Source organism: Elephantulus edwardii, unplaced genomic scaffold (genome assembly GCF_000299155.1).
Source record: "Elephantulus edwardii isolate Elephantulus edwardi_28Jun2011 unplaced genomic scaffold, EleEdw1.0 scaffold00374, whole genome shotgun sequence".
Taxonomy (NCBI): domain Eukaryota; kingdom Metazoa; phylum Chordata; class Mammalia; order Macroscelidea; family Macroscelididae; genus Elephantulus; species Elephantulus edwardii.
In genome coordinates, this window is record NW_006400124.1 from 1,416,321 (window position 1) to 1,427,802 (window position 11,482).

Sequence of the window (11,482 nt, forward strand, 5' to 3'; positions counted from 1 at the left end):
GATTCAGCTTCTTGCTTAACATCAGCAGGTGGGCTGTCTAGAAAGCCCGCCTCAGAAAAGCAACCACATCAATCACGGCAAGCACCCTGCAGGTCCACCCTGGGGCACTTCCCTCAAGCCCCTGAGGGTGCAGCTACAGGTGTGCCCAGCAGGCTGCCCGCGGCTGCTCTCCGAGGTGCTGAAGTTCAGTGGGTGTGGTGCTGTGGCCTGGGATCCCAGGGACTCTCACCTTGCTCCCCTTCCCGTGCCTGGCCCCTCCCTCCATTCTGTGCCCGGGACCCGGGGACCTTCACCTCACTCCCCTTCCCAGGGCTGACCCCTCTAGGTGCTGTGCCCTGGGATCCTGGGGACTCCCCACCTCACTCCTCTTCCCAGGGCTGGGCCCCTCCCTCCGTTCTGTACCCGGGGACCCCCACCTCACTCCCCTTCCTGGGGCTGACCCCTTTCTCGGTGCTGTGCCCTGGGATCCCAGGTAACCCCACCTGCTCTCCAGGCCGGGCCCCTCCCTCCGTGCTGTGCCCTGGAATCCAGGGGGACTCCCCACCTTGCTCCCCTTCCCAGGGCTGGCCAGGGCCCTCCCCCTGAGGGTCGGAAGTCCACTTCAACTTCCACCGCTGGCTGCTAAAGTTAAACCACGTTCTGTCTAAATACTTTATTAAGGATCACAGCAGTCTCAGGAAAGGGGGGCGATTGTGAGTCGGCTTCTCCAACAACCAGAGTCCAGCCCCTGCAGGCAGGCTGGTCACCTCCTATCTGAGTGTGAGAGAGGCAGGGAGGGGTCGAGGTGCGATGGACCACTGAGGCAAATGGGGGAGGGGTTCTGCACCTGTTTGTCTGAATGTATCTGCCAAAGTATGTGCCTGTTGGTGGGTTATGTGTTGGGGTGTAACTGCCTCTTTCTCCGGGTCTTTGTGTCTATGTGTGTAACTCTGTCGGTCTGCAAATCTATATGTCTGTGTGTGTTTCCAAGTGACATGGTGGCTGGTGGTGTTTGTGAATGTCACTCTGTATATGTGTTACCTGTGTCCCCATGTTGTCTGCACCTATCTGCCTGTCTCTGCTCCTGGGTCCCCAGGCGTATCCCTCAGATATCATGACCACTTCTGCCCTGACCCTGTGCGTGTGTCTCTTCTGGTCCCTAGTTGTGGAGCTGTGGGCTTGGGTAACCTTGCCCGGGCATTTCTGCCAAAGCCTCTGCTTCATCTCTGGCTCAGTGCCCATCACTGACCACTGCAGGACCCAGGGCAAGGTGGCATGGGCACGGTCCTGCCAACATCACAGCTCGTCCCCTGCAGTCTCCAGCCCCACATGTGCTGTGCTGGACCCTGCTTCAGGCACAGCCCAGGCCAATAGGGCTGTGAGTCCCAGCACCTCCTTCCAGTTCCCCAGAAACAGGGTCTCGTCCAGCGCCGATGTCAAGTTGTCCAGCGTCACTGTCGCGTCGTCCAGAGCCCCCGCCGAGTCCCCTGGCACCAGGCTCTTGGGGTCCAGCGCTGACGTCCCGTTGTCCAATGCCACTGTCAAGTTCCCCAGCGTCGAGTTCCCCGGCACCAGTGTTGAATTGTCCAGCGCTGGCTTGAGCTTGGAGCCTTCCTTGGTCCTGGGGCTGCCTGGAGGTTGTTCTTGGGGTGCACCAGCCTTGGGCAGGGGTCCTGGATGCTCGGAGCCGGGCGCGGTGTCGAGGGCCACGCGGGATGCGGCGTCGTTGTGCAGTGTTCTGGAGAAGACTGGAGGAAGGTTGTGGAGGTTTAAGGGGAGCATGTGGGGGCGGCCCTGCCTCTCTTCCATCACCATACAATTACTAGGAACAGTGAGGCAGGGGCTTCCCCGTCTCCCTCAGGGGCACAGGGTCAGGGGGGTCATCCCAGGCCCACGTACCTCTCACGGGTGTGAAGTCCCCGGGGCTCTTGGCTTTGTTGGGGGTGAAGGGGCTGATGGAGGGGAGGACGATGAGGGCAAAGGACAGCAGCAGGACCTGGCGGAGATGGGGGCGGGGTCACCCCATCCCTCCCCCTCCCCTGCGAGCATGCACATCTCCTAGGCAGAGAAACCCAGGCCAGGCCCCGCCAGGCCAGAGACACCCCACCACCACCACCACCCCCCAGTGCGGCTGGGCCCTGACTCACCGCTATGCAGGTCCCCGCCTGGACAGACTTGCTGCTGGACTGGACCACGAGGGCTTGAAGTTTCTTCAGCTGCTCCAGCAATGACCTTGAGGGACAGGGAGGCCTCGTTCAGCTGCCTGCCCATTCCTGCCCGCCCCCAGCTTCCCGGATGTCTGACACCCAGCCTCCTCGCTGGCATCTGGTAGCACAGTGAGTGGACGGTTGCACTGCTACTGTCAAGACGGTGCCTCTCTGGTGGTTCGAATCCACCAGCAGCCGCACAAGCGGAAAGTGGGCAGACAACCTCCAAAAAGAGCTAGAGAGACAGCTCTGAGTCAGTTGTCACACGATGGGCCATAAGGGTTGGGTTGTTGTGGTTTTTTTAAGTTCTTGGTAGCACAGTGGGTTAAGTATTAGGCCATTAACCTAAAGTTCAAACCTACCAGCAGGTTGACAGTCACGTCTTGGAAGCCCTAAGGAGCAGCTAGCTCCAGGCTGTCTGAATGAGTTGGAATCAACTTGACAGTCTTGGGAGTGTGTGTGTGTGTGTGTGTGTGTGTGTGTGTGTGTGTGTGTGTGTGTGTGTGAGAGTGATATTTTTCCATCCCCCTCATTGCTTTAGCAGATCTTCCTCAGACTTCTCATCCACTTTTCTTCCACTTCCTCTTCTCCTCTCCAGCCAGGCCACTGGACACTTTGGCCAGCCTCTGCTGCCCCCTAGCGTTCACACTCCACACAGCAGCCAGAGGGCTCTTACCAAATCGGAATCGGCCCCTTTGACTTCCCGCTCCCTGTCCTGGGCTCTCACCTCCCTGTGGGAAACAGTCTCATCCCTCCAGCTCTTCACCTCGCTTGATAAATTTGTCTTAACTTACTGTTGTGATGTGCCGTCAAGTCGAGTACGACTCATAGTGCAGTGACCCTGTGCACAGACATGAACCCTGTGCTGTCCTGTGTCAGCCTCACTGTCTCTGACACTCAAGCCCATCGCTGCAGTTAATGTATCAGTCCTTCGCGTTGAGGGTCTTCCTCTCTTCCGCTGACCCTCCACCTTTCTAAGCACGCTGTCCCCTTCTAAGGAATAGCCTCTCCTAGCAACATGCCCGAAGTCTGAGAGATGAAGCTTCACCATCTTTGCCTGCAGGGAGCGTTCTGGCTGCACCTTCTCTGAGACATACGTGTTTGTTCTGGCCGTCTGCGGGAAATGCAGCGCTCTTGTATACCGTTCGCCTTGTTTATATTCCCTCGTGTTGGGAGGATTGAGTTGGCTGTGTTCATTACCACAGGTGCTTTGAGGAGCTCTGGTGAGGCTGTAGTTAAGGCATTCGCTGCCAACCACAGCATGAGTTCAAACCCACTGGCTGCTCTGCAGGAAGGAGGAAGATGTGGCCGTGAAGGAAGACCACTAGTCCGGGGAACTCTGGGGCAATTCTGCTCTGTCCTGTGGGGTCGCTATGAGTCCGGATCAACTCGATGACCGGTGGGTTGGGCTGTGGATGCTTTTTGTTCCTTGTCCTGAGTAGGACAAATGTTTAAGTACTTGACTCCCAGCTGGGTGGTTGATGGTTCAAATCCATTGTCCTGAGTAGGACAAATGTTTAAGTACTCGACTCCCAGCTGGATGGTTGATGGTTTAAATCCATCCAGAGATGCTTTGGAAGAAAGGCCCAGGCGGATTGGCTCCCGAAAGGTCACAGTCTTGGAGCAGTTCTGCTCTACACAGGAGGGGTCACCGTGAGTTACAGGCAACTCACAACAGCGTGCCTGCCATGTCCAGAACACTACATGGTGCAGAACAGATAGAGTGTCCTATTTTCCGTAGTGTTCTAGAACATTCTAGACATAGTGACTGAATGCATGGAATAAATACACCCTCTGATAGAGTCATTTGTCATTTTCTCATCCATTGCACTTCTAGCCTCAGGACCTTTGCACATCCATTTCCCCCACCTGGAGCTGCCTTCCCCTAGGGGACACATCCGTCAGTGCTCCGAGTCCAATCCAGACCTGCTCCTCAGTGCAGCTTCCACTTCAGCAGCGAGTGTCTGAGCTGGTACTCCCTCCTATTCCCTGTCACCATGAAGAATGCCCCACCTTGTCCCCTTCTCCTGCAACAGAGTCGAGAGCTGCCCCCACCCCCCGTTCTTGTTGTCCTTGGGGGACCCAGACTCACAGGTTCTGCTTCTCAAGATGCAAGACCTTCCTCTGCAGCTCCTGGTTCTGGGCGGTGCACGCAGACATCCTGCAAGGACAGCATCACGGTGACAGTCAGAAGGTGCCTGTCATTGCCTGGCACAGCTGGCTTCCTCCTAATGAGGGAACCCAACCCCAGGGAGTGGAAATAACCTGTCCAAGTTCACCCAGAGAGATCGTGACAGAGATGGGATTTAAACTCGTGTCTGCCTGGCCACCAGGTCTCATTTCTACATTGATGTGGGGAGTCCACTCAAGTCTGAAGGTCAGGATTGGGACTATAGAATGCCAAACTCAGGCAGTGTTAGTTATGAAATGGCCTAGCGGTGGCTGGGAGTCCAAGGAGACTTGCATTTCAATCCTGACCCGCCCCATGACCTTGAACCCTCCAATCCTCTGATCTCAGCTCTCACATCTGTAAAATGGGGAGACGATGACTGAGATCACATAGTGATTGCGAGAATGACAGGAAACCACAACCATCAGAGAATTAGATTTTACTTTAAAGAAGAACATTGGGGGTCATTCTCTCTAAGGTTCTGGAGTACAGCCTGGGGGCCCTTCTTTTTCCATTCTGTATACATCCTGAATGTTGTCAGGGCCCAGACTTCTCAAATATGGGCCTGAGATGGTCAAGTCAGGAATGAGAGCATGTATGCATGGAGAGGACATTGAGTTAGTGTCTCTATTTAAAGGCAGAGGTCATGGAACATGGAGGACAAAGATGGGAGGCCAGAGGCTCACTGTAGGCCACAGATTAGAAGCTTTGGGACACATCTCCATCTTGAAACTTGAGACTCTTGATTTTATACATATCATGGGAGGCAGATGAGATTCTTTGTTCTCCAGGGAGATGCTGAAGCTCTGGGGTCACCTTCCAGAAAGTGAACATATAGCCAGCAGGGAAGAGAAGAAATCCCCCACTGGATGAGCCTCTTTCAAAAAAACTCATGGGACAAAGATGAATTCATCATATAAATTAGAAGGTACAGAGGACCAGATTATGATGGCAGAAGTGAAAATAAAAATGTATGGGATTCAGTAAATGTGGTCGTGAGAGGACACTGTATATCTCTAATTTAGAGTTTCATGACTGGAACACACTCACGTAAAAACGAGCAGAAGAACAACAGTCTAACACTCCCAAAAGTAGAAATCATTAAAATACAAAACAAAAATATAATGAAGAGGGGGCCAGGAATCCTTTCTTCAAGAAGTACACAAAAATAGACAAACTTCTAGAAAGATGAAGAACCAAAAGAGGCAGAAAGATAGAAGGCACGAATAAGCAACCTAGGAAATTAAAAAGAAGGCAGAACTACAGATATCACAGAGGTGAAACAATAATAGGAGAATACGAACAATTTTATGTCAGTAAGTTTAAAATGGACAAGTTCTCAGAGAACTATCACATCCCAAAGCAGACTCAAGAAGAAATAGAAAACCCAAATAGACCTGTAACATCAGTAATGCACTTTTTGGGTTTCTATTCAAGAATTATGAGCAGCCAGTCCCCTCAGTATCTTAAATGAGCTAAGAGAGAGGTGATGGGCTTGGACTTTGGTGTCCAGTTTTTAAGTTGAGGAAGTTCTGAAAATGAACTGCCTTCTCCCCCTGAACCCCAAGAAGACAGCTCTGAGGACTCTTAACTGCTTTAGAGAAGAAATGCATGTTCTGTTTTCAGGTAGAGTCAGGACAGAGTGGGCAATACCTTGTTCTTTAAGGGGTCACATTTTCTAGGAGCTGCAAGGACCCCCTTGTCCCATGTCTTCTTAAGGTATCTTTTCTATCTCTTTGCAATCAGTATGAAAAACACTCCCTCCCAGAGAAGAAACAGCTCTAATTGTGTCAAGTCCTAAAACCTGTGATCCTAGTCCTGTTTCTTCCTATGGGGCCTCAGTTTCCCCTGGAGCGAGAGACTCAGCCCTCCCCCCCCCCCATTACCGAGTCTCCAGGCAATCGATATATTCCTTCTTCTTCTTCCTGCTTTCTTGAGCTGACTGTTTGTTCCGAATTTTCCGGCGGATTTTTTTCAGCACTCGCTCCTCATACTGTTATAATGAAAGTGAGTCTGGGGTCAGAGCGGATGGAGGCTTCACACCATCCTTTTCCACGTGAGTCATCCCAGACCCAGGGGATTGGTGTGAGGGGTAAGAGGTGGGACAGACTGGTGGTGATGACTCAAACCAAAGACCAGCTCTCCTCTCCCAGAATTTGTCAGGAATCTCTAGGAGGCTCCTGGGTTTCAGTAAGTCTTTCCAAGTAGTGACTGGTTACCGGACTCCAGGTCCTGGTACAACTGCACCACCTTGTGGCCGTATCAAAACCAGCACCTCAACCCCAAGGTTGAACCAGTAGATGTTGGGAGCTATTGAGTTGATTCTGACACTTAGTGACCTCATGCACAGAGTAGAACGGCATCATGGGTTTTCAAGGCTGTCGTTTTCACTGGAGCAGACCACCAGGTGTTTTTCCCTTTGGAACATCTGCTCGACTTGAACCACCAACCTCCTAGTTAAATTGAGCCATTAAAGTTCCTTCTATAAAGATGACGACCAAGAAAGCCCGCATGTTCTATTCTGCCACGTGGAGGCGCTGTGAGTCAGACTCGAATCCGTGGGACCCAGGAGCAACAAGGTGGGCAGGAAGCTTTAGGAAAGGGGGGGGGAGAGGCCCAGAGGCAGGGACCCCACCAACTCGCCTTGGTGAGGGGCAGCTGGGTGGGCAGAGTGATGCCTTCTTTGGCTAGCAGTTTCTTCTCGTCCTCTGTCAACACCAGCTCCTGGGAGTGCCCAGGTGCAGGTCGCATCAGGTGAGGGGCTGCCAGGTGATGCTGTTGCTAGGGTCAAAACAGGCGATTAAGTTGGAGGCGTGAAGACTCACAGCTGAGCTGAGCCTCCAGGAAATCAGAGGAGTGTCTGATTTGAGAAGCACCCGATTCAGGCTCTGCAGAGTCCCCACTGGCAAGGGGACCCAAAACAGCCAGGATAGAACCTTTTGTTCCAGGAATTCTCCTTCCAGGAATGTGTGCTATTTGTACAATATCCTTATAAATGCAGAATGATGTGTGAACAAGCCTATCCTTTCATCAGATAAAGAACTATTCAGTAACCATTTATTTTAAAGTAGAGAGTACCTATGACCCTTTTTTTGAGATTTTAATGATATTTTATACAGAACTTGGCTTTCCATTCATTCATTGTTGCACATTTTCCTCCCTGCCCTGCCCCCAAGTTTGCTTTTCTCTTTGAAAAGAAAATTCTTTCATTGTTGTACAATCCCCCCTGCCATCCCCCGTCCACTTTACTATGCAGCTCTTATTCTGGACTCTTGTCATGAATAAAACCTAATCATATATTCGTTTTAAGCAGTTCTATCCTCATCTGTTTCAATGCAGTGTACATCATTTATCCCCTCTTTTCTTAGTTTCCTCTCCACCCCCATGTCACTCCTATTTTACAACAGTGGCCCTATGCAGTATTTGTCTTTTTATGATTGAGATATTTCACTCAGCATAATATCCTCCATGGTCACCCATTTTTAATATTCTATGAGTTCCTTGTTTTTCAGTGTTGCATAGTATTCCATTGTGTGAATATACCACAGCTTCTCTATTCATTTGTTGATAGACACTTGGGTTGTTTCCATCTCTTCGCTATTGTGAACAATGCAGTGATAAACATGGGTGTGCATATATCTGTTTGGGTGACAGCTGTGATTTCTTTATGGTATATTCCCAGTAGTGGAATTGCTGGGTCAAACGGTATTTCTATTTCCAACTTTTTGAAAAAGTGTCATACTGCCTTCCATAATGGTTGCATTTTATACTCCCTCTAACAGTGAATAAGGGTTCCAGTTTCTCCACATCCTCACCAGCATTTGTTGTTTGCTGCTCTGTTGAATTTTGCTATTCTTACTGGTGTGAGATGATATTTCATAGTTGTTTCAGTAACCATTTATTGAGCACATGCTACATGCCAAGAGGGGATCTGTGGAGCAGTGGTAGAATTCTCACCTCTCATGAGGGGACCTGGGTTCGATTCCCAGCCAGTGCACCAGATGTACATCACCACCCTGTCCATGCAGGCCTGCACATTGCTAAGAGGCAGAACTTTCAGGTTAAGATGACTAGGAAGAAAGGCCTGGCAGTTGGCTTCTGACAGTCATCAAGTGAAAAAGCTCATGGGTCATAATGCCCCTGTCCTCACTGTGATCTGCTCCCCAGCTGGTCTGGGGGTGAGGGGGGACAGGCCATGGTGCCTTTGGGCTCTGCGGTGTGGGGATCACTGTTAGTCACAGCCACAGCCACTAAGCGAGGCCCTAAGCCCAGGAGATGGAGCACCCAGGACTGCAGTCCACAGACTCACACTGGATGTGGCCATGGGCGAATCCCAGCCCCTCTCCCATCTCAGGAATGGGGGAATTGACTGGAGCCTCAGGAACCCCAGCAGCCCTCCCAACTCCAACACCCTTGGAGCTGGGGAGGCAGCGCTCACCAGGTCTCCGCTGTTCCCCGACAGGAGAAGTTCTTTCACTGTGAGGTCATAGCGTGTGGGCGAGTTGGACAGCTCGACCTGCTCCTCCGTGTACAGGCATCCTCCCGTGCCCCACATGTCTGACCGGGTGGACACAGGAACAGAGAGGGGCTCGGTGGGTGGCTGAGCTCACAGCTTCCTCCTCCTCCAGGAAGACACCCTGATTGTCCCTTAGCTTTTCCTTCCTCCTCCAGGAAGCCTCCCAGATTGAGCCCTAGTTCTTTTCTCTCCTTCCTCCTCTTCCTTTTCTGGGAAAGCTCCCTGGCCGAACCCTATCTCATACCTCCACCAGGAAGACTCTTTGAGGCTGATTGAGCCCCAATATGCTTAGCACTTGAGAACTCTAGCTTTTAGCAGAACTTGGGGATCCCTAGTGCCAGAACTGAAAAGGATAGCCCCCCATCAGTGCCTCAGTCCCCCCACCTTGATGTAAAAGGGAAACTCAAATCCATCAGGGTATGTCCTGGTCTGTCCCACAAGGTCAAAGAAGAGTGGGGACACTCCCAAGGGACCCACTGCCAACCCGAGAGGGAGTGGCTGTTATCGGGGCCAGGCCTTATCTCGGGAAGGGGGCAGGGGCGAGGTCTGGCTCACCACTCCCTCCCTCCCGGGGTTTGGCACACAGTAGGGCAGCTCAAGAGCACACCGTGCAGCCTGGGCTCAGCTCCCTCTCTGAATCTTGGGCTCATCGCCTCAATAATGGAACCAGAAAGTCCCCTCAAGTACGAGGTTCAGTGGATGAAAGATACCACAGGGCACTTATCTCCAGTTGGAGTGCTGAGCCAGGTACCCCAAGAGCGCTCGGCCAGTATTCCAAGGAAATTATTATCATTACTGATCTTCTGGGAATGTCTTCATGTGTCCCCTTTCTTCAGGTCTAGAAGGGGTACCCTGAGACCTGGGACCCCTAAAACCACACGTTCTTATTGTACATCTACTGCGAGCCACGTATAGGGGCACGAAGATGAGGGAGATGCACTCCTGCTTCAAGAACACTGAAGTTCGGGCTCTAACCTCATGGGGACTCAGTACTACCATCTGGAAAATGGGCTCACAGTTGCACACACCTCTGAGGGCAATTATAATGTTACACAAGAGAGTGAGAGCTGTCGGCAGACACTCCGCAGAACTTACCCACGTCTATGGCCACAGAGGACTCGAGCAGTGGGGTCACTGGTCCTGGGGGCCTGGCAGGGCAGTGGAGACCAGGACCATAGGAGGGGCACAGCCCCTTGCCAGGTCCAGGGAGGTGGCCTCCTGTGGAAGCAGCGGCAGGCCCATTGCGTGGAGGGGTGTCTTGGGGGTCAGAAGGTAGGTCATCTGAGATACCACTGTCACTGGCTGCAGGGGACCAAAGTGGAGAGCTGGACACTGAGTCTCTGGAGCCCAAGATGGACGAAAGGAAGTCATCAGGATCAGGGCACGGCTGGATCTGCTGGACAGGAGCAGGAATGAGGCGGTCGGTCACCTGTGATGACAAGGCCACCCCAATATGATGACAGGGTCATCCCAGTGTGATGACAGGGCCACCCCAGACTGATGAGAGATTCACCCCAGTGTGATGACAGGGTCACCCCTGAGTGATGAGAGATTCACCCCAGTATGATGACAGGGTCACCCCTGAGTGATGAGAGGATCACCCCAGTGCAATGCCCTCTGCTCTGACCCCTCAGTGTCCTTCCCACAACCTGGAGCTCAGCTGCTCCCTCTGGCCCCCTTCCCACTGCAGCCGGAGGAGGCTGAGGGGAGTGTGGAGCCAGGGTGCTTGCAGGGGCCTCACCTGGTCCTCAGTCTGTTCCCAGCTCTCGCCCAGCTCGACATGCCTCAGGACGCCATCCTGCCGGTCAAACAGGAGGTCCAGGAGCTCCAGGCTGTCCATGGGACCCAGGGGACAGGCAGGGGAGGCCATCTGGGTGGGGAGGGGCAGGCGTGAGGGCCACTTGGACCCTTGTCCTCCCACCTCTTCACACCCACCTCCCTAGCACCTGGCAGGCCCCTCGGACCAGTTCCCCCTGCTGGGCCCAGGGCTGGGCAGAGCCCCTAGGCTTCCAGCGGTGAAAGGCAGTCTGTTTAGACAATGGAAGGTGTGCTGTGGGTCAGGGGTCCAGCCCTCAGCTGTGAGCTCCAGGCTGGTGATTCAAACCCACCCCAGTGACTCAGCGGAGGAAAGAGCTGGAGACCTGTTCCTGCAAAGATGCCTTTAAAAAGCAAAACCCCACAGAGCAGTGTGGCTTCCAGCTCCTAGCGAGCCTGAAGGACAAAGGACAGAGCGGGGCTGCCCAGACGTGGCCATGGCCATGGAAGCAGACCACCCCATCTTGCCCCATGGACCAGGCTGGTGGGCTTACACCACTGGCCAGCCTGTGGTGAGCAGTTTTCTGTAACCAGCAGATTAATCTAAAAGACAATCAAACAAAAAGCCAAACCCCTGCCATCGACACCTGGCGACGCTCCCCCAGATATCTGAGAATAAATCCAAACAGTAGCCTCTTCATTCTCCTGTGGAGGGACTGGGGGACATGAACCACCAACCTTCAGGTTAGCTGACCAACATGTAGTTGTTATGGACCCTTGAGATGGAACCAACTCGTAGCTGACCCTCCAGGGAGTATTACAGGCTATAATTGGCACTGGAGGAGATTGGCCATG

At 52.8% G+C, this 11,482-nt stretch overlaps 1 protein-coding gene across 1 annotated transcript; it reads right to left on the minus strand.

Moving 5' to 3' along the window:
* Nucleotides 1-1,275: 1,275 nt before the first annotated feature.
* On the minus strand, nt 1,276-10,742 carry CREB3L3 (cAMP responsive element binding protein 3-like 3). Its single transcript, XM_006902164.1, has 9 exons — nt 10,614-10,742; nt 9,968-10,265; nt 8,795-8,913; nt 7,000-7,137; nt 6,243-6,349; nt 4,279-4,347; nt 2,127-2,211; nt 1,879-1,975; nt 1,276-1,727 (listed from the first exon to the last, which is right to left on the minus strand). The coding sequence occupies exons 1-9, from the start codon at nt 10,740-10,742 to the stop codon at nt 1,276-1,278; spliced, it is 1,494 nt and encodes a 497-aa protein (XP_006902226.1).
* Nucleotides 10,743-11,482: the final 740 nt, after the last annotated feature.